Consider the following 24,562-nt stretch of genomic DNA (forward strand, 5'->3'; position numbering starts at 1 on the left):
CAATTATAAATAGGAATTATGAAAGTTGCCTTCTTTTTAACTTGGTCTCCTTCTGCAAAGAGGCATTGTGATAATTTTGGTAACTGCTACAGCCTTGACTGTAAATAGCTACTCCCACTGCAGGGGCCAGATAGCTGGGAACTGGCAGAGGAAAGAACAACAAAAAACTCTTCTTTTCTCCAAATTTCAGATTCCTGTTTTGTAAGACATTTCTGGTTTCATGAGAGTGGAAGCTTTTCATGCTGTATTTTTATTTCCTTCTCCTTTGCTTTTCACTATTATTGTGGCTTTACTTTCAGAAATCTCTTTGCTTTTAAATGTTTTCTTGAGACCGGTCTACCAGTAGCTCCTTAAATAGACTGTGAACTAATATACCATATAGGTTATTTGGGGGTGGGGGAGGCGGAAGTTTAAAAGAAATTAGAGAAACTAAACTTTAAATGCCAAGTATATATTGTGGTTGTGAATCAGATTTTTCAGCTGTTCCTGGATAGTATAGACCATAATTACTTCCTTTAAAAAAAGAAATCACATGTAGAAATAGATCATGTATTGTATTTCGTAATACTGTAATCTATTGCAAAATACTGGTGGGGTTTATTTCTTTCTTTCTTTTTCTTTATTTTAAGAGGTTGAAGGACTTCTGCAAATACTGCTAGTTTTCTGGAATACTTTTTTGAAGCCTCTGCACGCGTTTCTCATTTTTCTTATATAAGCAATAACCAAAATTATAGTCTAGAATAAACGTCATGCTACCAGAACTGTGTTTGGCTGGTTGATTATTTTCATGGTAAGAATCTACAGAATTTCAGAATCTGCAGTAGGTGTCAATGAAGGTTAAACTGTTTCTCATTCCAATATCAGCTTTGCTTTTTCCTGAAGCCATTGAAAATGTATTGGTTAGTAAAAGAAAATGTGTAATATTTTTTAACTATTTGCTTATGTTCTGAAAGCTGCTCTTTCAGTTTCTGTTTTATGATTGCAGTGCTCCCAATGGGGAAGAAATCCTCAATGAGTCTGAAGTCAAGCTAGATGCTGTCCGATGGAAGATTAAGCAGGTTGCACAAGAACTGATTGGAGAAGACATGTATCAGTTCCACAGAGCTATATCTCCAGGTAAATTATTTTAAAACAGGGAAGTATGCTATTTTGTACTAAGCTCAGCTTCGCTTTATGTAGCAGCGGTTCTTTTTCATGCCACAGGTCTGAATTTGTCACATTCCTATGGTTATAAAGGAGGACTCAGATTAATCTTTGTTGTTAGCAAAGTTAGCTCTGGTATTAGAGGGGCTATTGCCCTACAGTTGTCTTATCATTGCAGTTAAACAAAGATTTAAGTGGGAGACTACAACTGGAAATATTTGAACCCTGACCTAAACTGAAGCTGGGAGTAGTTCTAACGAATGCCCTGCCTGGTCTTCTCTGACCGAGGGGAGTAGGTGCAACACACTCATTTACCGTACCTGAAGGGTTATAATTTCTGGGAGGAGAGCAGGAGCAACTGTCTTGTGAAGTGATCCCATTCTGAGTTGATAAAGTTAATGAATTAAAATCCTTAGGTTAGCATTTTGTTTCTTCTAAAGACGCAGAATGTGCTTGAATGTGCTTCTGCCTCTCTGTTACAAGTGTTAAATTGGAGTTTGTCTTTTTCAGTTGCATCTTTTTTTGTTCCTGTCTGTAAACAGCAGTCTTTACTGACATCCTAGACATACTAAGTCCCAGTCCTTTCATTACTCTTGCTGTCAAATCATATCTCTCTGCTGACAATCTGAATCCTACCTAAAATTGTCCTGCCTTGTTTGTGACAACACATGTGCAACACGTGAGTAAAATATGTGACTGCTTCTTTGACATCTTGGTCCTGGCATAAGTGTCTTGTTTTTATCAATTTTATTTTAAACATATCAGAGTCCTCTATATCTTCCATTGTTCAGGCAAGACTTCTTCAGCTGAGGAGAGCTGAAGAGTTGCCCTGAATGATTTAATTCTTTAAAAATGTCCATAGGATTGATTTGATAAACCAGCAGCAAATACATCTGTGTAATTTACAAGACAAGCAGTGCACAGGTTAACTTGTACCTATGTCTTATTCAAACTTAAGTTTAAGAGTGAGACAGCTCTTAAGTGAAAGCTCAGTTTGGCAGTTCTGAACCAGAAGGAGCTTGCCATGTTAATCTTCAATGGCTCTAATTCAATGCCACAGTCCTCTTACCTGTGGTGTATTGGGTTGTTCCAATTAAATACAAGTAGTTATTCTTAAAGAGCCGCTTAATCTGTGTGCATCTTGCAGCTGTTTATAGCTTAGTACTGGAATGAGGCAATGAAAAGAAAGAGCTAATTCCAAACTCTGACATTATAGATCAGCTCAAACTGCGAGCAATGCTAGTCCAAGTATGAGTATCTTGCCATGCTGAAAATGTGTTTGGATTTTCATTTTAAGTCCTCCTTGCATTCAGTTTTATGAACAAAAATTTTTGAAAGCTTCATTCAGACTTGTAAACCTTGTCTGAATAACCCCTGAAGTTTGTAGTCCCATGTGAGTCATATAATGCTGTTCATAGAGCAACAGCATTTGAAGTCTGCTACCTCATGAATCTTTGTGGGACCTCATGATGCAACCTATCAGCCTTGCCGGGTGAGCAAAATTGTTATGGGGTAACCAGTTACCCTGCATCAGCTGCTTCACCTGAGTTATCTATTTTCTTAGTATGTGGCTTTGTGTAGGAAAATTCAGAGAGGCATACCTACCTCTATTTTTACTGAGGGGCAGCTTGCCTGGAATTAGCTTGCATTCATCTCAGGCGTAGTAGAGTATGCCTACGTAGCAGACATATGGAAACTTACTGCGTGATAACTTCTGTGGTAACCTGTGTCTTATAAAGCAAGTGAGCAGACCTGGCGCTAGGTTTCTACTTCCAGATTCTCTCCTCTGAGTAAAAAAAAATAAATACTGTTTTTGGTTTTTAAAAAATGCATCTTCTCCAACCTGAAAAGTTAAGAGTTTTTTATATGAAAGATATGTGAACTTAAGCTAGCCATAGCAACCTGAAAATAAAGGAATTAATGAAAAAAAAATCCTGTTCAGGTTTGCTTTGTGTATTTGGTAAATACTTGTACACAGTTACAGCTACTCTGGTTTTCCTGCATGATGGATTTCTGACTTGCTTAAAGATGTCTGTTAATATCAAAATGGACCTGAATAAACTCTTTAGAAAGCAACTGAAAATATGCTATCAGAAACAATTCAGCATTTCTAAAGCTTTTCCCCAGTGTTTTAAATCTCAGCCTCTTGAAATTACTAAGATATATTTGTCCATTGTAGAGCGGGCCAAATTACTATAGATCTGTAGTAGAGGAAGTTAGAGACCTGCTGCGCGTGTATGATGACTCAGTGCCTCCACAGCTGCAAAGCTTTTAGAATAGAATAGACTATTTCAGTTGGAAGGGACCTACAACAATCATCTAGTCCAGCCGCCTGACCAATTCTGGGCTGACCAAGTTAAAGCATGTTGTTAAGGGCATTGGCCAAATGCCTCTTAAACACTGACAGCCCTGGGGCATCGACCACCTCTCTAGGAAGCCAGTCCCAGTGTTTGACCACCCTCTCGGTAAAGAAATGCTTCCTAATGTCCACAGTCTAAGCCTCCCCAGGTGCAGCTGTGAACCATTCCCATGGTGTCCTGTCACTGGATCCCAGGGAGAAGAGCTCAGCACCTCCCTCTCCACGTGCCCTCCTCAGGGAGCTGCAGAGAGCAATGAGGTCACCCCCCGGCCTCCTCCCCTCCAAACTAGACAAGCCCAAAGTCCTCAGCCGCTCCTCTCCTCATAGGACATCCCTTCCAGCCCTTTCCCCAGCTGTGTTGCCCTGACCTGGATGCACCCACAGACCTTCACATCCTTCTGAAATTGTGGGGCCCAGAACTGCACAAAGTTATCTATACAACAGCAGTTCCCTAACACTTGCATGGGACTTGGAGTGAGCTTGTCATAAAATTAAAAAATTTTCTTACTACGGTCTTAAGACAACATAAGAGAGTGAATTTTACTGAGTTCTTTGGGTAAAAAGAAAGAATGACGGAGAGGTATTGGTATACTAAATAATAAGGGGAGGAGAAGTAGACTCTGCTGTCCATCTTTCCAGCAATCAGATGTACAGTCTTTCAGACAAATGTCTGAACTTTGCAGTTTTGTGGACAGAACTAAAAGACAGAAATACACAGCCCCCGTCGCATTTCTGGAGTCAGAACTGGGAATGGCTGTCTTCTGGTGACACGAGTAAGCGGCAAGTCTGTGGAATCACATCAGTTGTATAATACCTCCTGGCCCTGAGATCTCCCCACTGTTTCTGTAATTAAGTAGTCCTTGCCTCATTAAAGAAGACTGTATATAAAATCCAACTGAAGTAAGTTGCCTTAATTCCATTTCTGTAGGCCATCGACAGCGTCTACTTAAATTGTAGCTCTTCTGCGTGATGCTCCTCTGCGAGGGGAGTTTGTGCCAACTGGTGTCCCTTGTGCATGTTTTGTAAGGGCACGTGTTAGGATATACCCGTGTGCCACTGAGAAGACAAGGAATGCTTTTAGGCGTTGTTAAAATGAGCTTGCGTGTATGACAAGTTTAAAATGCAAACTTTTAGCCAGAGCTTTACTCTTACCTTGTTCATTAAATCCTCCGCTCTCCAGTTAGTCATTGGGATGGCAAAGAAAGGAATATGCAGGCTAAAAGACTAGTAGATCTTAATTGTGCTGAAGGTCAGGGAGGTGTCAGAGATGTGAAGATGCTTGATGTCAGGATTATGAAGCTGAGATAGAAAACCTAGAGACATAAAGAATGAGGGGAAAGTTATATAAAGAGCAACTGTGAGAGGGAATGCTTTATTCCCCCGCCCCCCACTGTTTATGAAGCACTGTAATTGGGAGGGAAACAGTGATAAGGGTTAAGAATGTTGCTTTAGTTTTGTTTTTGAGCCTAGTGTTCTTTAATTGTTGCTTTGCTTTTTTTCGTGGTGGAAAAAGCTTGGATGCCTTTTTGAAAATAAGTGTAGCTAGGAAAAGTGCTAGATCTTTTGTCTTTATGTATTTCCTAGAGCTGTAAGTCTTGACCTTCCTTTCACCTAGTTTTCAGTTCTGATTTTGTATTTTAAAGAAATTCTGGAGAACTAGTTAAAAAGCTTTTTATGAACAAAAACATTGCCATTAAACTGCTTTTTTCTTCAAAAAAGAATAAAGAAACGCCTGTGTCCCATATCTCAAAAGCAGCTTGTCCAATTAACCTCAAACTTCCTAAAAATATTCTCCTTTGTCTTGAAACCAAACACGAAACATCCTCCTGTTCCCCACCCTACCTCTCACAGAAAGAGTAAAAGGGATCAAAACTGGGCTTGTAATGGAAACTGTCATAGTAGCCTTAACTGCAGAATCATGACTGTCTGAATAATAAAGCTGCCTAATACATATTTTATTCAGTATAATAACTGTTAGCCTATAAATAGAAGAGTGCTATGAGTATAATGCTTGGGAATATTGTTTGCCACTTGTAATTGTTAAATGCTTTTTTTGGGGTTACTCCAAGCAGTTGTTCTTTTGACTTGAAGATAAAACAATTCTGGCAGAGCACTAAAGGAGTTTCATGCTTTCCCTCATTAAGAATAGTGCTAATGGCACGCAGGACATTTCCCCAAAGGACACTTGCATGAGCTCAAACACTGAGTATAGCACTAATTGAACAACAACAAAAACTGATGACTGTTTTCTACACGTTTCTTAACAGTACAGATTGTCCCAGGGGATGATTAAACAAGCAAACAAAGAGATACTGAAATAATGAAGTCTTTTTTTAATGTAGAGCTCTTCATTTGTTATGTTAGAATGTTTTGCTTTGTTGATATTTTTAAAGCTTTACTATTTGTAATATAGAATTCCTGCTCCTTTGCCCCACTTTGCAGTGTATACCTTATATATCCTGTGAGGAAATGTGTACTGTTTCTTTAAAATTGTTGCGAGACACTGGGCAAGGAAAGGACTGAAAAAGATTTTATGAATTTATGAAGGGGAGGAAGAAATGTTTCAGGATTTTATATATGCATATATGTATGTGTTTGGGTATTTGTTTATATATTTAAAGTCCAAAGGACAATACCAATAGTATGCAGGAAAGACCTGTATGAGCCTTAAAGGCAAGAAAGAGGGTGCTCAGCAACACGTTAGGATTTATGAGATTATTCTAAGCATGTTCTAAATCTACCCTGCATAAATGCAAAACTTGTGTAATGCAGAGGGAAACTAAGAGCTGCTTGATAGGTTGGCGTCGTGTGGGATTGGATGGAGTGCCTTTTTAACGTGATCTTGTTAAATGGAATCTGTAGCTACTTGAAGACTTATTCAATTTTTTGTCCCTTAATAAGGGCGTGTGAGAGAATTGTAAGGCTTTTGAGATGTTAAGCTATACTCTGTAGGGCAGCTTGGCTGAAGCTGATTCTTGGAGTGATAGGTTTAACTACATGTTGATGTTTTTACAGTGGGGTCATTAGATTCTGCTAGGAGCAAGTATAGGTGTGGTATTACCTTCGCAGCTGATAGCTGTACACAAGACAAAATACAGAATGAGAAGCCTATAATTCTTCTGGGGCTTCTTCAGTAGTGTGTTGTAGTGATGACAGTAGATGCAACTAGCGCATTGTTGGCTGACCTTTCGTTTGCTGTGTGCCTGCGCTAGCAGCGGTGGTGAGTGGAGTGGTGTGCGCAGAGAACCTCATTAGCTCTTTATCATGTCTGCACTTGCTCTCAATAGGATTAGATGACGAGGCTGTAAAATGTCAGCACCTTGTCAAAACTACTGCTCTGTGACTGCTCCTGCTGCTGATGATGCGGGAAATTCTGTGTAAAAGTTCAGCATTGACGCAGTCTAACACATAATTTATCTTGTGCAGGCACTATTTGTGTTCTGAGAGAATGATATAATGGAGCTTATTTCTGTCTCCTGCCTTATGCCATTTAGAGTCACTTTAGGTGTGGAATCACACTGTAACTGCGTTGCTGGATTGGACAAAGTCAGTGAAGTCTGTGCGGATGAAAAAGGAAACACTTTAATTGTGCTAGAATACTGTTTTTAACTGCAGTGTGTAGGACCACGAGACGTGATGCTCTAAGAAATGCTATGGAGAGGAGGTCTGTCCAAGCAGCCATGTTTAGATTACTGATTATTTAAGTAATATTGGGTTTTTTAGTATTTTATGAAGGATTTGGATTAGAACACAAACTAAAGGAACTATCCACATAATGATTTCTGTGTTACCTGGGTGTTTTTGTTCTTAACTTTTTCACTCATAATGTGGAAGGAACATCTCATACTCGAGCTGTGGTGACTACCTTCGTATTTGTAGAAACGAATGTATTTCTAAATAATACTAAGGTAAAGAACTGTTCTGCGCATCGGGAACAGTAGAAGTAAGACTTTTTTTATAAGAAAGTTTAAAAACTGCAGTAAAAACAGGTGGCATATTTAATCGTAGGTTGGCGATACAAAGGAAAAGCTTTTTACTGCATGAGGAAGGTATCATGAGTTGTAAATGTCTCACCCAGGAGAAGGCTTGAATACACCTAAGACTTGAAAGGAAGGCTGTCCATGAAGGAAGCAATCAGGTTTCTGCAAGATGGTGGGAAAACATAATAACACAGGAACAGGATGTAACCAAAGAATTAAAGTTCATCTCTTTGCTGTTGTGGGTGAGAGGTAAAATGCCAGAAATGGAAACAAAGTTTCCTGATTATACTGGAAAATTAACGGAATTTGCAGCGAATAAGCTAATATTTATCAGATCTAATTTTGTTAATTTGTTTCTGTCTTTTGTTACTTTCTCTGTTTCTCCGATGTTCTCACATCTCCAAGTGTGCCAACAAACTTTGTCAAACTGATCTGCAAGTTGCTTATTTGCAACTTGATACCTTCAGCTTGTCGCATTTTACTGCCCTTCGATTATTTCTGGTTCGTGCCTTTTTTTTTCTGGGTTCTTCCAGGGAAAGTGAAAAATCAGTAACTTCTCACTTTTTACCTTCTGCTGCAGGGTTTGTATGCCCATACACAAAGACTTAGAACAAACCTGGGAAAATGAATGTGAATTCAGACATGACCTAACAGGGCATGCACTGCGTGAGCATTGATTATCCGCTGATCCCTGAACGAGCCCTTGAGTTCAGCATAAGCCGTAAGTTCAGCAGGAGCCGTTGAGGGCAGCGTAAGTCCGTAAGAGGAGCTGTGGACAGTCTTTTACAGATGCGTGCTGTGGGCCGGGTCAAACAAAGATTGTCCCTTCCGAGTTCTAATTTAAGACTAACTGTCCTAAAGTCCTGCAGTACTGTTATGGCAAATACTGCGGTTACTTACATGACAGTCTGAAGCTAGTGACATTGTTTGTCTTTTAATTCAGTTTCATAGCTACCAAATGGAGGAGACACTGCGCTCTGGCTCAGGAGTGGTTTTTTTCAGCCCTGCAGCTGTTACCATCAGTAATTCACAGACCAGAGCTCCCCAGCCTTTACAGGAACTAAGTGCAGGTGGAACATGAGACATCTATGAACCTTTTTTGTTTGTTTAAAATCACACAGGAGAAGGTGTCGTAGAGGAACTCCATTCCAGGAAACAACTAGCGTAGCGTGTAGTGATTAGGTTTTTGATTTGTAGTCATGTGGTGAGAAATAGGGGTTGGTCAGTGGTGATGTACCTTTTTTTACCATCTCAGCAGATCTATATTTCTGAGGGTAAATGGCCGCCATTGGTACTTGAGACATGCTAGTGAGCTGGGGCTGTTGCATGGAAACAACGTCATATTGAGGAGAAATTTCACTGGGCTTTGAACTGAAGAAGCTGTTCTGTGTTGGGTGCTCTTCCTCCTTTGATCATTGAACATCCTGGCTGAGTAAGAGCTTCCTTTCTTTGGAATCTTGAACGCTTGCCCCAAAGGCTGTTAGTAGTATAAAATTTCCATTTAACTGAATGGCTTTTAAAACGATATCAGTTATGAAGGCAATTGGAGGTAGTCAGAGACATCAGGAAGCCTACTTGTCATAGCAATATTTTGGGGGTTTTTTTGTGTTTTTTTAAGAACTCATGTAGAACATTGGCTGCTATTCAGAATTACTACATTTTGGGGGGGGGGAGGGGGAGAACAACAACAAAAAAGCCCTTCAGAACAGAAAACTTGGTTACAAAAGTAACCATGGTACATCCCTCAGGTCCTCAAGCAGGAGCAAAGTGAAAGCTTGTGAATTTCTCATCCATGATGAGTCATCTCTATAAAAACCTAGCATTTGTCATATGTACACACGTTTCTAATAACAATAACAAAAAGGCTCGATTAAATTGTTCTCTGCAATGAGAGATTAAAATATTCTTTGCAGTTCTCTGCAGGGTTTTTGTGCCTCTTTGGGGAAATAAACTGACTCTCACAGGCACCTGTACCTATTAAATAGCGAACCTGTATTTTTTTCTGTAGTTACTGGGAAAACAGACTAATCTAGGGATTACCTTTTCCCTAAAGGAGGTGTGTATTCAACCTTAAACAAAGTGCAAACGATTCTAACACTTCACTGTCTGAAATATGTCACATCAACACATGCAGCTAGAGGGGAACAGATGGTCATAGATGTGTCAAGTAGCAGTTGACTAATCAACAAAGCATTCAGGGCTTAATATGAGAAATTTGCATCCATTTAACTATTGATATAATTGTAAACCAGTTTAGGCAAATCACTGCCAGATGTAATATACATTCTTCATTTATATTCCATTAGTAATCAGTTCAAGGTTATTTAAAATAAGTTCTTCTGACAAATAATCACGTCTGGGATTGTACTGATTACTACAGTAGTTTCAAAACCAGACTGATAAAATGGAGCAGTTTGTTTATGTGGATGTGCACTTAGCTGTGTTTTTTCTCTCCCCAGTTCCCTTAAAAATTCAGACCACTCTTAGCCCTATCTGCCATGATGACTCAGCTTTTGAGGTATTACTCAGTGAATAGACACAGATTTTTTTTCCCCCAAATTTGTAAGCTTTTATGGACATTTGTGCTAGTGCTTTTATTTGTATTTGTTAGTTAGTCCTATTTTATAAAATCCATCCCTGAGTGGAATTATTCTTTTAAGCCATTTTCACAACAGGATGTCCAGAGCATGCCTGTCTCTGAGAATAGCTGGCTTTATATTCTTTTTCAGTGTACTGGTATAAAATTAACCTTTGACTTCACACTCACAATCAGCAGAGCAATTAGATTGTCTCATAGCTCCAGTTTTAGTTTAATTACTGAAGTTTTGGTCACTTGTGCCTGGAAAGAGACCCATGAATCTAAGGGATCATTGCCAAGTCTGCAGAGAACTGAAATGGAAAAGGCTGAGGTGTGAATTTTCTGTTTCGTCTTAATAGGATGCTGACTCTGAAGCAAAACGATTTGTGTATTAATACTTCTAAATTTATTGCTTGTACTTGTTTCAGTTGATGTACCTGCTAAATTATTTGCTTATTTCACCAGTTCTCCCTTCCATTGATCAATATGCTTGTACAAGTAGGTTCTTTCAGTTGACCATCCTCCCCACATTCTGCAGAGCTTAGTAATAAGGGCTCTCCAGTTCAACTTTTTTTTTTCTCTGTGTGGGATTTCCACAAGAATATGACTCTCTTCTTTTTCTGGGATGTGTGTGAGGGGGGTGCTTTGGTGTTGGTTTTGGTTTGGTGTGGTTTTTTTGTTGTTTTTTTTAGGAGAAGGTAACCTGCCAGCCTACACATGATAATAAGAGCTGTGGCTGTGCTGTTTTGATTTTGTAATGAATTTGCCAGTAGGTAGTTTCATGTGACTTGCCCTGTAAATAATGTGCCCCACCCTTCATGTAGTGATCCTGGAAGAAACTTGCTGTGTGTATTTTCCTACTATCTTTCTAGTAGTTGCTAGAATATAGTGGCTGCTATTGGCCTGGGATTCCTGCTGCACGCTTTAGGGGAGGAGCTGGGTAAGAGAGCGCAGGGTGTCATCTGCTTGTGTCCCAGCCATCAGCACGGGCTGCTCTGTGAACAAAAAGATACAGAGAAAGAAGAAAGAAAGAGGATGAGGGGTAGAAGGAAAATGAGCTGGAGAAGAAATAGGGAGAGAAGGTGGTTATTCAGGAAGATGGCAGGTAGCATTGGCATTGCTAATCTTAAGAAGTGAGAGGCATGAAATCCATTTTAACCATTTTTTTTAAACTGTTGAATAGATATTTAAAGGAGGAAATAAAGTAAACAAAATTTTAGGAGGAAACTTTCACGTCTTGTTTGTTCTGTAATACTGGGTTAAAACTTCCATGCGTGCATGCATGTACATCTTGGGTGGAGTTAGATTCTGTTTACCATAACCTGACACCTGCAATTAAGGATTTTCTACTCTTTACTCATTTTTAAAATAGAACTATCTTTTCCTACCCCTTATACATTCATTTGACTCTTGGATTGAGTGGTCCAATCACTTTGTTTTTTGAAGACACCTGACTTCTTGCTAAGTTTCTTAGAGAAACTGCTTAACAGTCTTTCTCAGAGCTTGCCTATGTAGGTAAGGATAAATGTCTTGAATATCAGCTTATGCTGTTGGCAAAAAAAGTGCACAAACTTTCAGGCACAAAATCTCCTCCTTTATAGATAATAAGTGCTCAGAAGATCTCTCATTGTAACTTTCTAGCTCTTATGTAGAAAATAAATTTTCAAAATATAGAAGGAAGCTGTTGTACTGGGTCACTATACCTTGTCACTATTACAAGCTATTTATATAGAGCAGATGTAATACAATATCAAAATACTTAAATATTTTGTTACCTTACATCTGTAGATATAAGTGCTAGTAGAAATGATACAGTGCTTTTAATTGGGATTTTTGGTCTGTGTACTAGAAAAAAAATTACCTCAAAGTCTGTCTTACAAACTGTTGAATTACTGGCAGCTCAATCCATAAATAAGCCAATTTTGGAATAAATCCAAAACAAGAGCATAAAGGGAAAGGTATTGTTGGACGGTGTAGTGAAATGGGATGGGATTTTTCACCTCGGGGATTATTTGCAGAAAATAGCGGATGTCCTACCATTAAGCTAAAACAACATGTTCAAACATCCTTCTACCTGCACATGGAAACACCTTATTTCAAGGTCTTGGGTCATTGAAGTGTCATGTCGTAGCTACTTCTGGAAGAAGGACTTTAAAAAGAAAGAGAAAAAAAAAAGTCAAATATGAGTATTTTTTGCAAAGTAGTTGTTACCAGGAGTTGTTGCCAGTCTGTTTGTAATGCTGTCAACTTTAAATAAGGTTTTGTAAGGCTTACTTGTAAATAGCGGGAGATGGATTCCCTAATTGTGAAAAGGTGACAGTAAATGACAAACCAGACTGTGTCTGCAACGTTCATATGGTGGCGTTAAACAGAAGGAGCGAGGAGAAGAGTGGAACATGTCAGCTAGGGTGGGACGGCAGGAGGAAGCAAAAATGTGTGTGTGTGTGTATACATATGTATAAATATGCCTATATAAGAAAATAAATAAAAATAAATGAATGGAGGAGCCAAACACTTACCCTGGAAAAGGCCGAAATGTTTGTGGAGAAGTAGTAAAGTGGAGTGAGCTGAAACTGGAAGTTATGATTGATAGAGAAAACTGTTTACCAAAATGTTTGAGAGTTGATTTGATCTCTCTGAGAACTTGGGAAAATGCCGAGTTGATTCTTCATGTGTGATAGTCTTCTCCACAGATAGTAGAGAGACATTCTCACAGATGATGCCACGTTGAATGCTGCTGTATCTGGTAGCTTACAGCTTATCCAGAGAAAAAGCCAAGATTTCATAACAAATTACTGGCCGTGTTACATGAGAGGGTAAGTCAGAAAAAGAACGGGTGATGAAATCTACCTCTCTGCAACTTCTGAAGTTACTTATCTTAGAAGATCCTGAGTAGCTTTTATCTAGTATTCTTCTGTTACTTGTGCCCAGAATGCTTTACTTGAATTCAGTTGGCTAAATTATTGTATTTTAATTGGCCTTGCAGCTCCCTGTGTGTGCTCCTATTTGTCAACAGCAGTGCTGAGTGTGGCTTTGGTTACTAGATGTTTATCCTGCTTTTCCCCCTGCTGCCGTACAGAAGCATAAAGGGTGCAGGTTGAATTGCCTCCGCTCACCTTGCAAATACATATTTAAAAGGAAAAAATGCAGGTCACTCATCATGCTTTTGTGACTGTAATGTGGAAGGCCTTCTACAATCAAATTTTCCCTGGAGGTTACCTCTGGTTTTTTGGGGGTATTTCCATGCTCATCTGTTATTCAAATCTATGTTCTCCTCTTTTTGCTTTAGATTTTTTTCCTTTGATCCAGATGAAGTCTAAATTTGCTGCTTCCTGTATATCTCCGTAGGCTGAGGTCCTGGCCCTGTAGAGGTCAGTTGAGGATTTTAAGATTGTTCTACTATAAACAAGTTTCTACTTCTGGTACCCTTGGGTATCTTCACATTTTCTCACTTTATTCACTGGTAAAACTATTGTCTAATTTTGGCCCTCTTGCAGCGTGATACGGCAGCGTCACCTCCTTGCTTCTCTTGGAGTGAAACCATCCTCTTAAAATGGCTCAGAACGGCTCTGCTAGACCACCTCTGTCCTGTTACAGTCCGTTCCTTTAACATCCTTCTTTGGCGCTTTCTCTGTCCATAGGTCTGATATACATGTGCATTGATTTGGTCTTCAAAACTTTTTTTAGCTTAGTCCTGCTGTGGCTGTTTGTTCTAGGTTTGTTTCTGCTTTTTTTCCACCGACAGTGCCAACTTCAGCTTTCTGCTTATGAACTTTTCCCACATGCTTTCCCCAAATCTGCTCTCTGCACATAAGGAAAACTGTCAGACCCTGTGAAATCGCTGTCTGAACGTTCAACATTTCAGATCTCACCTTTGCTATAATGCATACAGAAAATCACCATCTGCCAACTAGGTGGCAAGAGGTAATTGTGGCAGGTGGCTACAGATGGCATACAAATCTGGTACAAGCTACGTTCGTTGCCCCATGCTTGATTTCATTGCCAGCACACCAAAACCTTTTGTCCCCCTGCATCCCTTGTTTTTAGAGTGTAAGTTCTTTTGGGTAGAGGTGGTGTTCAGTATATTCCTCTTGTCGACATTGCAGTCCTGTCCTGTCTGTTGATTTGTTTTTGTTGGTTTTTTTTTTGTCTGGAGTGATTTCTAACAGCAGGTCCTTTGGCCTGAACACAGATTTCACCTAACCTACATGTTCTAAGGAGCCTGTTCACTAATTCTCACAAAATAGAGAAATGGGAAATTCAGTTTTAAACAAATACCTATTGTTGCTGATAAGATGAAACAAAGAAAACTTTTTTTTTTGGTAGGTGAGCTGCCTTGCTTTTGATTTATCTGTAGTCTTTTTCTCTGCATTGTGTCCTGTGTCTTTGTGAACTCATGAAGTACTAATCTGCGGTCTCCATCATACAAATGCCATATTTTAAAAGCTCCATTATCATAGAATGGTTTGGGTCGGAAGGGACCTTTAGAGGCCATCTAGTCCAACCCCCCTGCAGTGAGCAGGGACATCTTCAACCAGATCAGGTTGCCCAGAGCCCAGTCCAGCCTGGCCTTGAATGTTTCCAGGGATGGGGCATCTACAGCCCCTCTGGGCAACCTGGGGCAGTGTTTCACCACCCTCAGCATAAAAAATTTCTTCCTTGGATCTAGTCTGAATCTACCCTCTTCTGGTTTAAACCATCACCACTTGCCCTGTCAGAACAGGCCTTGCTAAAGAGGTTGCCCCCACCCTTCCTACAGTCCCCCTTTAAGTACTGAAAGGCCACAATAAGGTCTCCCCGCAGCCTCCTCTTCCCCAGGCTGAACAGCCCCAAGTCTCTCAGCCTGTCCCCACAGCAGAGGGGCTCCAGCCCTTGAATCATTTTTGTGGCCACCTCTGGACCCACTCCAACAGGTCCACGTCCTTCTTGTGCTGAGGGCCCCAGAGCTGGATGCAGCGCTGCAGGGGGGCCTCACCAGAGCGGGGCAGAGGGGCAGAATCACCCCCTCACCCTGCCGGCCACGCTGCTGGGGATGCAGCCCAGGGCACGGTTGGCTTTCTGGGCTGTGAGTGCACGTTGCTGGCTCATGTCCAGCTTTTCATCCACCAGTACCCCAAGTCCTTGCCTGCAGGGCTGCTCCCAATCCCTTCATCCCCCAGCCTGTATTGATATCGGGGGTTGCCCTGACCCAGGTGCAGGACCTTGCACTTGGCCGTGTTGCACCTCATGAGCTTCACATGAGCCCACCTCTCCGGCTTGTCCAGGTCTCTGTGGTTGGCATCCTGGCCCTCAGGCGTGTCAGCTGCACCCCGCAGCTTGGCGTCGGCTGCAAAGGTGCTGAGGGTGCACTTGATCCCACTGCCTGTGTCACTGATGAAAATATAAAGTAGTACTGGTCCCAGTAAGGATTCCTGAGGGACATTATGGGGAGCAGTACGTTTCTGAGAGTAGCATGATGCTTTATACTGGTACTACAGAAGGTTCTGAATGAAAAATGCAGTTGAAGTAAAAACCTGAAAATGTTTATTTACTGTGTTCTTGGTCTGATTTTTGGACTTCAGAGGCGTGCTATGTTAAATTATGTTTCAATGTTATTTCTGGATTACCTTAGTTTTCACTTTTTGCTAGTAACCTTAAAATAGTCTCATTTAAAACGTTTCTAAAAAAATTAAATAATTGTGAGCACGGACTATTGCTGGAAAGTTTGAATCATTAGCTTAATTCTTCTGCTGTTTTTGCAGGACTTCAAGAATATGTCGAGGCAGTCTCGTTCCAGTATTTTATCAAAACACGATCTTTGATTAGTGTTGAAGAGATCAACAAACAGCTAATATTTACAGCAGAAGACAGAGAAGAAACAACAAACATGGTAAATTTTTTTTTTTCTCATGTGACAAACATCTTTTTGGGATGGAAATGCAGTGAGTAGGCTTGGTCATGTGTTTGGCATCTGATTAAATAAGGCCAGTTAGTGGAATGGTATTAGGTAGACATGCGGGCTTTGACTCTCTTGTCCAAAACATGCTTTTTATTCTGACAAGTTGTAAACTAAATCCGTTGCACACAAGTTTATAAATTTCACATCCTTTTTATTCAGAGCAGCCTGAACTCCGTCTGGTAGGGGGGAAGGTACAGGATAGTGAAATACTAGCAAACAAATGGAGAGGAGGGATTTTTAATGGCTGCAACTGCCTGTAAGGCCTGCTGGTGTATAGTGGGGTAGCAGAGGCTGGGAGAGACAAACAAATCCAAAGCAGGACAAACTCCATGAGTGAAACCTTAGCGCTGGTACTGAACCTGAGACACAGGAGGCACTGTATTCACCTTCTGTTAAAGTGTGCTGCATGTGTCTTAGTTTGGCCATTTGTAACTTCCCTGGAGTTGATCTTGATCCTTCCCCTCAGAGGACAAGCTTGTGCCCCACCGTACCTTAGCCCTAACACCATACCTGCTGTTTCTTGACTTGCTCATGCTCCTACCCTGCCCTAAACAGAAGTTTCTGGGTAGGGACAAACAAATGCCCCCGACCGCAGTAAACAGGGCACAGGTCGATTGTTGACAGGGGGCCAAAGGCGATTTTGTAGTCGTGTACGGAAACGCACATGCAGCGCATGTGCCCTGTACAGTAATGCACAGCACTACTGCTGTAGGCGAGTTCCTGAGTCCGCTTCTGTCGAAGAGATTCTGCTGTAAAGCACTTTTTAGTCCTCCTTTGTTCGCTTGATAAGGTATTTGCAAAAAAGGCCAAGTTTTTAGCTTAAGTTCATTTGTTCTTGCCGGAGGCAAACCCATTGTGGCACGCTTGTTTGAACGAATTGTGAAGGTGTTAACCCTTGCATCCACACCTCTGACGAGATTTGTGAATTTGGGTGGATAGCGTGTTACGGGAGCAAGGGAACGGAAAGAAACCTGCGTTGTCTCCCATGTTACCAATATTTTGGGAATGAAAAGTATTAGAAACTTGGGTATGGGCGCAAACCTGTAACTTTGTGATAAGTTTTCTTGATGAACTATTTGTTTAGCCATTTTAATGAGTTCAGTTGATATCAAATGGATCAGAGAGAACTATACTTATCAGCTTCTTGTAGAAAATACATTCTGAAATTCAAGGTACTATTACAAAATGATATGATTTGTTTCCATAATGCAGATTCTCTGATTCTTGGTTGCTTTGGTACCTTTGGATAGACCATTTAGGGAAAATTTAAATCTATTAGTCTGAGCTCTGTGAGCCCCCCCAAAAAAGGCAACTGCAAATAGATGTCGGTATAAAGACATGATAATTCTGTTTCAGATAGAGAAGGTTCAAACAGGGTAAGTTTATCATGCTTGCTAGAATGGAAGTCACATCTCGAGTGCACACGATGCTTTCATACCATTCGGCATGCTGGAAGGAGATTAGTACTTCTAAAATAAGACTGTGTGGAAGTGCCATGCAATTTAATTTGCCAGAATGTTTTTAATTACCAGTTACGTTAGATAAGTTAGTGTGTATTTGAACCATTATAGACTGCTTTTTCACAGTTCTCTGTCCTGGACTTTATTCTGTTCTGTCCTCAGACCTCCAATTCCCATGATAAACAGCCACTCACTTGGAGCCTGAAGGTAACACCTGTAGATTACCTGCTGGGAGTGGCTGATCTGACTGGAGAGCTGATGCGGCTGTGCATCAGCAGCGTTGGAAATGGTGACATAGACACGCCTTTTGAACTGAGCCAGTTCTTACGTCAGATTTACGATGGGTTTACTTTCATTGGCAACACTGGACCTTACGAAGTGTCTAAGAAGCTGTATACCTTGAAGCAGAGCCTGGCAAAAGTAGAGAACGCCTGCTACACATTGAAAGTACGGGGATCTGAAATCCCAAAGCACATGCTGGCTGATGTGTTCTCCACCAAAACGGAATTGATTGACCAAGAGGAGGGTCTTTCTTAAAACCAGGAGACTGTTGAACTCAGAAGGGAAGAAGACTTAGAGAAAGATTTTAGTTATGGTTTGTGGAGTTTTGACCCTTCTCAAAGCTTTTCAGGTAGAGACAATCCTAGTTTTATCTATGAGAAGATTGTTTGCAGTGGTAATTTGTAACCAAAAATACTTTTTATGATGTGTAAGAGAACAAATGTTTGACTTTGTCCTATTGGTATGGAATTTCCTGTATTGCTCCATTGTTTCTTCTTTCAGAATGGCTGAAATTTCCACTGGGCTCTACACCAGTGTCTGTCATTGGTGTGAGTCACCTCAAACTATTGTGGTTGCTGTTACCAGTTTTCAGCAAGCACAGCAATGCAGAAAAAAAATGGTTAGGTACTGTTATTTAGCATTATCCATAGGTTTTCTGAGTATTTGGGTTTTATACTCACATCATACCTAGAACAATGCACCTATGTATGTGTAAATTCATCCCTTGCCTTGAAACTGAGGTGGTCTCCAAGGTGCCATGTAACTGAAGTTTTCTCTGATTAATGCTTTTGAGCGTGAAACTGAAGCTCAGTCAACTTTTAATAATGAAGCTAATTACACCAGGTAAATACTACTGTGCGCTCATTATTTTGGGGCTCTGTTTAAATTGAGCTCTGTTTAAGTTAACACTGGTGCTTCACAGTTTTGCCATGAGCTAGAAAATCCATTTTAAAAAATTGTGGAATGTATTGGCTTACATTATTTGTAATACAATTTAATGCAGAATCTGACATCTTTCTGTTTGTAGACAAAAGCAGAAGACCTACCAAATATATTTAACGTGAGTAATTTGGTGTTAGGACAAGCAGTTTTTGGCCAAAATAAATGCAGTGTGGAGTTGGAAGCCTGTTCTCTATTGTTTGTGCTGCCCTGAGGACCTCCAGTGGGGTTGAACTGGTATTTGTGAAAAAAGGCTAGCCAAGCTTTAAATATCTGTTAGCAGGAACTATATCATGTGCATGTTCCTATGGAAAGGAAATTGCAAGCAGAAATAAGGCAGACATGCTGACTTCCACATTTATCTTTGAGGTGGGTATGTCACCATTGGCAAAAAATCAGGGCTTTCTGCCGGTGTCTGAAGTTATGAAAGTCTGATAATGTACATTATGCTAAAGGAAAACAGATAAAACAACATGATCTTTAGACTCCAGGAAATAGGCCTCCCAACTGCAACTGAAAATACTGCATGTTTTTTATTTCCACTTCCATATGCTGTGATACTGCCAATATTTTTCCCATGAGCATGTCCTGAGTAGCTGGGATCGTCTGATATATGCATAGGAATGGGTAAATACATTTCTGTCACATTTTTCCATTGTTTCCACATAAAGCAAATGTGGTGGGTTGAACAAGGAGAAGCTTTCTTCCTATTGTTCAATGCTATTTTTTACAAGAAATTCTGAAAAGCAGTCACTGCCTGTACATTGGTCCTTTTGCCGGTTGGTCCCAGCAGTAAATAACAGCGCGAGTTTCCCACTGTGCAGGACTTGACTTGGAAATTCCACGCCATTCCTATATTCGTACCTTGAGGGTCGCTTTCTAATCCAGTATTTCTTTTCTTTTTCTCGCTACCTTTACTCTGTGAAGTCTGAAAACTAGTTAGGATAGAAACTTCCTCTTGAATTAAAAAACGCAAAGGGTTCAGACGACAAAAGGAGTTTTTTGCTGGGGTAAATCTGTAGTGCTACCCACATTTTTACATCTCTCCTTGTTTTTCCCTGCTTTTTTTTTTTCTGATGGGAGGAGGGGAAAGAAAGGCAAAGACTACTTATTTAAAAAGAACAGTTTTGGGTTTGGGGTTTTTCCCCAGAAATGTATGCATCTAGTATTTCAGTTGATGCATGCAGGGGTATCGTTCTGCGTCTTTCGGCACAGCTACATTTGCTGCAAGTAATTGCATGTTGAGAGTATGTGTGTGAAGCGAAAGCAGATAGTCACTAGAGGTACTGGGTGATATTAAACAGAGGTCTGTCTCTTGTCTGTCCTAGCAGCTATCAGGTGGAATTTAAAAATCTTAATGGCACGGTTTGAAAGGGGATGAGATGAACTCCAGCACGTGGCAGTGCTTGGCCGGGTGATGTTCTGCCTGTAGCCGTGGAATGAACACACGGTGGCCACCGCTTCAGCCAAACAGCTCCTGCTGTTGTACAGTCATTCATTATTTTAAAATTACAGGTGTCTATAAGAAGCATGTTTTTTTTTTTTCTAGCAGTCTTTAGAGGTTCTTTCAGAAAATAGATATTGGTTCTAATGATTTTGAGATTGAAATTTTCTGTAGGGAAGAATGGCAAGAAGTGATTTCTCAACTTCAGGCTGCCGTAATCAAAAGCTGCGAATAATTTCTAATAGGGAACAAAGTGTATGTGTGGTGTATTAAAACACCAGCACAGATGGGAAATAGCTAATGGCCTGCAAACCTCCTGCGCAAGGAAATATTTTCCCCAAAAAACAATTGCACTGTAGCTATTTGAAAAGTGACAGACATTTATCAGCAAAACAAGCTGCTAAACAAGCAATGGCAATTTTCCCATTTCTTATCCCATTACTCCGTGGAGCTATTGATATGCTTGGTCAGCGGCCAGGACAGGGCTACGTCATAGCAGATGTTTCACGAGGGCAGCTCTGCGTGCTAAAAATCATCTGCCTGTCTAGAATCTCCTTTCTCAGAAATTATTTTTCTTTATGGGTTCACTTCTGTCCTGACTATTAATTTGTGGTGAGGAAAATAAACCCAACTGCGTTTAGCTTTCCAGAACTGCCAGAGAAGTTATGCAAGAGAAACTTCCTGTTGACAGGACACGTATGTCTGTCTACTTAGAGTCCTGCTGAGTTGGATTTTCAGTGAGTTTATTGAAAAAAATTAAAAAAAAAATAAAATTAAAATAGGACCTTTTGTAATATTTAGCATATTAGATGCCCTATGGAATTCTATGGACCGGATTCTGGCACTGCCCTCAAAGAGTTCACCATTTAAGAGTAGGCAAAAGAGTAGCCAAGATAAACAAAAGGAAGATGGTAGGAGGAGGGGGGAGATGAAGTGACAGCATTTTTACCAGAACGCTGTGGTAGTAGGTTGGTTTACCACTTCCCATTTCAGAGAAGGAATTTGTCAAAACTTCAGAAAGTCTGGAGCGTGACAGTAAAGGGTTAGTTGGGAAGGGCGAAGGCAGTGGAGAGGCAAAATGGAAGGAAGTGAGGTAGAGACAAAGGGGGGAAGAGTGGCAAGGAGTGGGACAGCATGGAGGAAGAGCGGGCTGAGCTGCAGGACAGCGGGGGCACATGCGACTAGGGTGGGACTGGGGAGGACGTGGGACAGGAAGACAGCCCTGCAAGAAGTTGGAAACAACACTTCAAAACCAGGTGACTCAGCTATAAAAGAGACTTGGAGTTGACCGTAGGAACTGAATTTAAAATGACAGCAAGGTGCCCGAAGTATCTATCTATCCTTGGGTCATAGATAAGGGGAACTTGATTTTCTGAGCAGCTGAGAACCTGCGGGTCCCGGACTGAGCAGGGTTTGCAGGCTTCCAGCTGTGCCGCCACAAATCAACAAGCTTTTAGTTCCCACATCACCCAGCTTCCCATGCACGTGCCCTTCGCTCCTGTATCGGCAGCCACCGTCGTTGATGTGTGAACTGCCGCTGTTTGCAGCTGTTAGAGACATGGTTAGATATAGCCTTTAACATAAAGCAATGCTTACGGTGACCACTGTTTTCCCCTTGTGTGCTGTTCACGCGTCCGTTTCGCTGCCGCTTCGGCTTCAACCCCCTCTCTGTTTCTTCCCTGTCTTTACTTATCCTTTCTTAGGCTGCACCGTTCGTTTGAGCCATTGCCCATGTCCACCCCATGGTTCGGTCCTTTCCGCGTTTAGCTGACATCCTGGGTACAACGTCTCTGTGCAGGAAGAGGAATCGGTTGGTTTCTTAGGTAGGTTTGCCTACTTGCACCTCCAAATTTGGAAGCAGAGTTCTGGCTGTGAGGGGAGAGGTCTGGTGTTCCTGCAGTCGAGGCCTGGAGCGTGTGTCAGGATGGATGGGTGGGCAGACCTCATGTTGCTTTTGCAGGTGAGCAAACCTTAGTTATTCTGAGGTTTGCAATCATCGTGAGCCAAGGTAAATTGCCTGCAAACATAGAAGTTTCTTCTCCATTTCTGAGGAAGGTTGTCTTTCAGAAGTATTATTGCCCACTAACTCGACCTCTTTTTACCTGATGCGTTATCCCTTTGAAAGGCCTATTTGCAGAACTTAACAGAAGAGACTTGCTTATGACTTCTGGAGCCAGTCCGTGTCTCCCCTAACACTGGCCAAAAGAGATGGGATGGCTCCGTTCTCAGCTCCTCCCATGGGCCGGGCGGGCTGGCTCTGGTGTCCCTCCGGCCCCCCGGGGGCTGAACTCTGAGCCTCCGCTATTGGGTTTTGCAGACCAGTGACATGTGGCTTCATCCTCTTTTTTTTTTTTTTTTCTGGTGGTGTTGTTTTCATGCTGTGCAGATGTTTGCTCCTCCCAGAGAAAGAGGTCGTTGTGTAGGCTCTGCTCCTTTGCTGACACAACAGGTCAGAGCCCATCATAAACTGTTTCTCAGCTACTGGTGCAGTGCAGGTTTCATGGGACATCACCTGCCTTGGGGCACTTCTCCCACAGCCCAGCGCTTTCCTGCAGGGTTGCAAGCCCCTTTAATCCAGAAGGGTCCTACCACTTCTCTTGTAATTCTTCCTCAGGGTCCTCCCCTCTCATGTCTCCAGCAAGAAGAGCTGATGAACTGATCTGGAAATTGCCCAGTTTTTCGCTCAGATGAGCTTTTGCATGCTTGGGGACAAGCACCAAACGGGCGAAGGCTGCACTGGAATGGACAGTCCTGGGTGTTTCAGTGTCACAGGAGTATTTTTAAGTGCCGGCAGTCTCATTTTGGGGTGTGTGTGTTGTGTTGTTTCTCTCCTTGCAGCAAGGACTGTTGGTAGGCGTGTTTTGCTTTGCATACCTTACACCTAAAGGGGAAGGTGATGGGCAGGAGATGCCAGGGCTGTGATGGAAAACGAGTAAGATGAAGTGGTGCGAGGTCATAGAGAAAATCAGTCAGGAGCCTGGAGTTAGACTCGGCTCTTTCAACTTCCAGCCCAGCTTCCACTGCCGCAAACCTGAGCTCCTGCTCTCCAGAGTCAGCCAAGGCAAGGAGCTGCTCCGAGCCCTTGATGGGATCGAAACAAAAGGCCGCTCGCACATGCAGGCCAGTTACTGCGATGTGCGTGTGTGCGCCCAGTGGGCAGGTAACAGCCTTGGAAATGCCGATGCTGAACTTCCAGCGGCCTTCATAAAATCCTATTTTCTCAGCAGAACCAGTTTTTCTAACCCATTCCCCATTTACTGGGTTGCGTGTTTTGCTGCCCCCCCCAGCCCGGCGCAGCAGGGCAGGCAGCCGACACCTCGTGCTGCAAACCATTTCCTTTGCCTTTTTCCCAGACCTTTTTTCCAGGCTCCTAGTTGATATGCTGTTGAAGAAATGTTGCTTTACAGGAGCAAAGCAATAATTAGCGAAAATTTTCAATTCTTATGTCTTAATTTGAGCTACCTGTGCCGTGTCCTACTGATTTCAGTTACACCGATGTTTCTAAATCACTTGGGCTCATTTGAGAGTCTTACCTCTCAATAAAAACTTTTATCATCTATTTAATGTTGGGGTAGAGTTTGCCTGGGTCCTACTTTAAAATGCGTTATATGGGGAAACAGGAGCCATGGGCATCTGTGGCGAGAGACCCGAGTTTGTGACTAAATCGTAATGCTTATTATAAAGAACATAAAAGGTTTAAATCCAACCTTGGGAGAGCCTGTGCTCCACAGGAACTGATCAGGAGAAGCAGGGCAGCTGTAAGCTTTCAATTTATTTTAGATATAGGCTATTTAACTTCTCTGGGCCTGCCTTCTTACTAAAGGGATTCGTATTTGTCAATTATTAGAGAATGTATATTTGTTCTGCCACCTAGTGTCCAGCTCTAGAAATAGTCAAACAATCTTTTGGGGGTTTTTCGGTTACGAGTTATTTGCTGTTTTCTCTTTAAGGTCTTAGAAACACAATTAGTGTTGCAGTGTGAGCTTCATTTTTAGACTGAGGTAGGCCTCTGATAGTAATAAATTAAACTCAGCACCTGTTTGGAAATTTTGGGAATAGCAGTGAATAGCATATGTTTCTTTTATATCTCATCATAAGCGTGTATGGTGTTTTGAAGATAAAGAAATAAAAAGCCATGAGAAACTTTGACTAGATGTGTTCTTGCGGACTTGTGAATTATACAAATACTCTTATTTGAACTAGTACATTTAAGGAGTACCAGTGCTAATAAGGATTTATAGACTTGACTCCTGAATTCCTTAATTTATATTATAATTGTGCTACCTGTACAAGAAAATGCAAGCGTTTTTTAGCTGTTGAACTCCTGGTATAAAATCAAACGCTTCTGCGTGTGTGCATGGGCCTGGGTACTTCCCTGCAATGACTGTGGTTGCCACAGAAAACCCTCAGGTGGAAAGCACAAGTGGCTTCAAACCCGC

The 24,562-nt window shown here is 41.4% G+C and overlaps 1 protein-coding gene across 3 annotated transcripts in view; it reads left to right on the forward strand.

Moving 5' to 3' along the window:
• TSNAX (translin associated factor X) overlaps nucleotides 1-24,277 on the forward strand; it is a 30,776-nt gene extending 6,499 nt beyond the window's left edge. For 2 of the 3 annotated variants that reach the window (XM_064445692.1, XM_064445693.1), the window contains 3 exons: nucleotides 986-1,116; nucleotides 15,802-15,929; nucleotides 17,621-18,863. In XM_064445692.1, the coding sequence (XP_064301762.1) occupies nucleotides 986-1,116; nucleotides 15,802-15,929; nucleotides 17,621-17,995 (634 nt within the window). In that variant the 3' untranslated portion in view covers nucleotides 17,996-18,863. Of the gene's footprint in view, nucleotides 1-985; nucleotides 1,117-15,801; nucleotides 15,930-17,620; nucleotides 21,947-22,737 lie in introns of those variants that run through there. The other variant, XM_064445691.1, reaches the window with a different exon arrangement.
• Nucleotides 24,278-24,562: the final 285 nt, after the last annotated feature.

This window comes from Phalacrocorax carbo, chromosome 3, assembly GCF_963921805.1.
Source record: "Phalacrocorax carbo chromosome 3, bPhaCar2.1, whole genome shotgun sequence".
Classification (NCBI taxonomy): domain Eukaryota; kingdom Metazoa; phylum Chordata; class Aves; order Suliformes; family Phalacrocoracidae; genus Phalacrocorax; species Phalacrocorax carbo.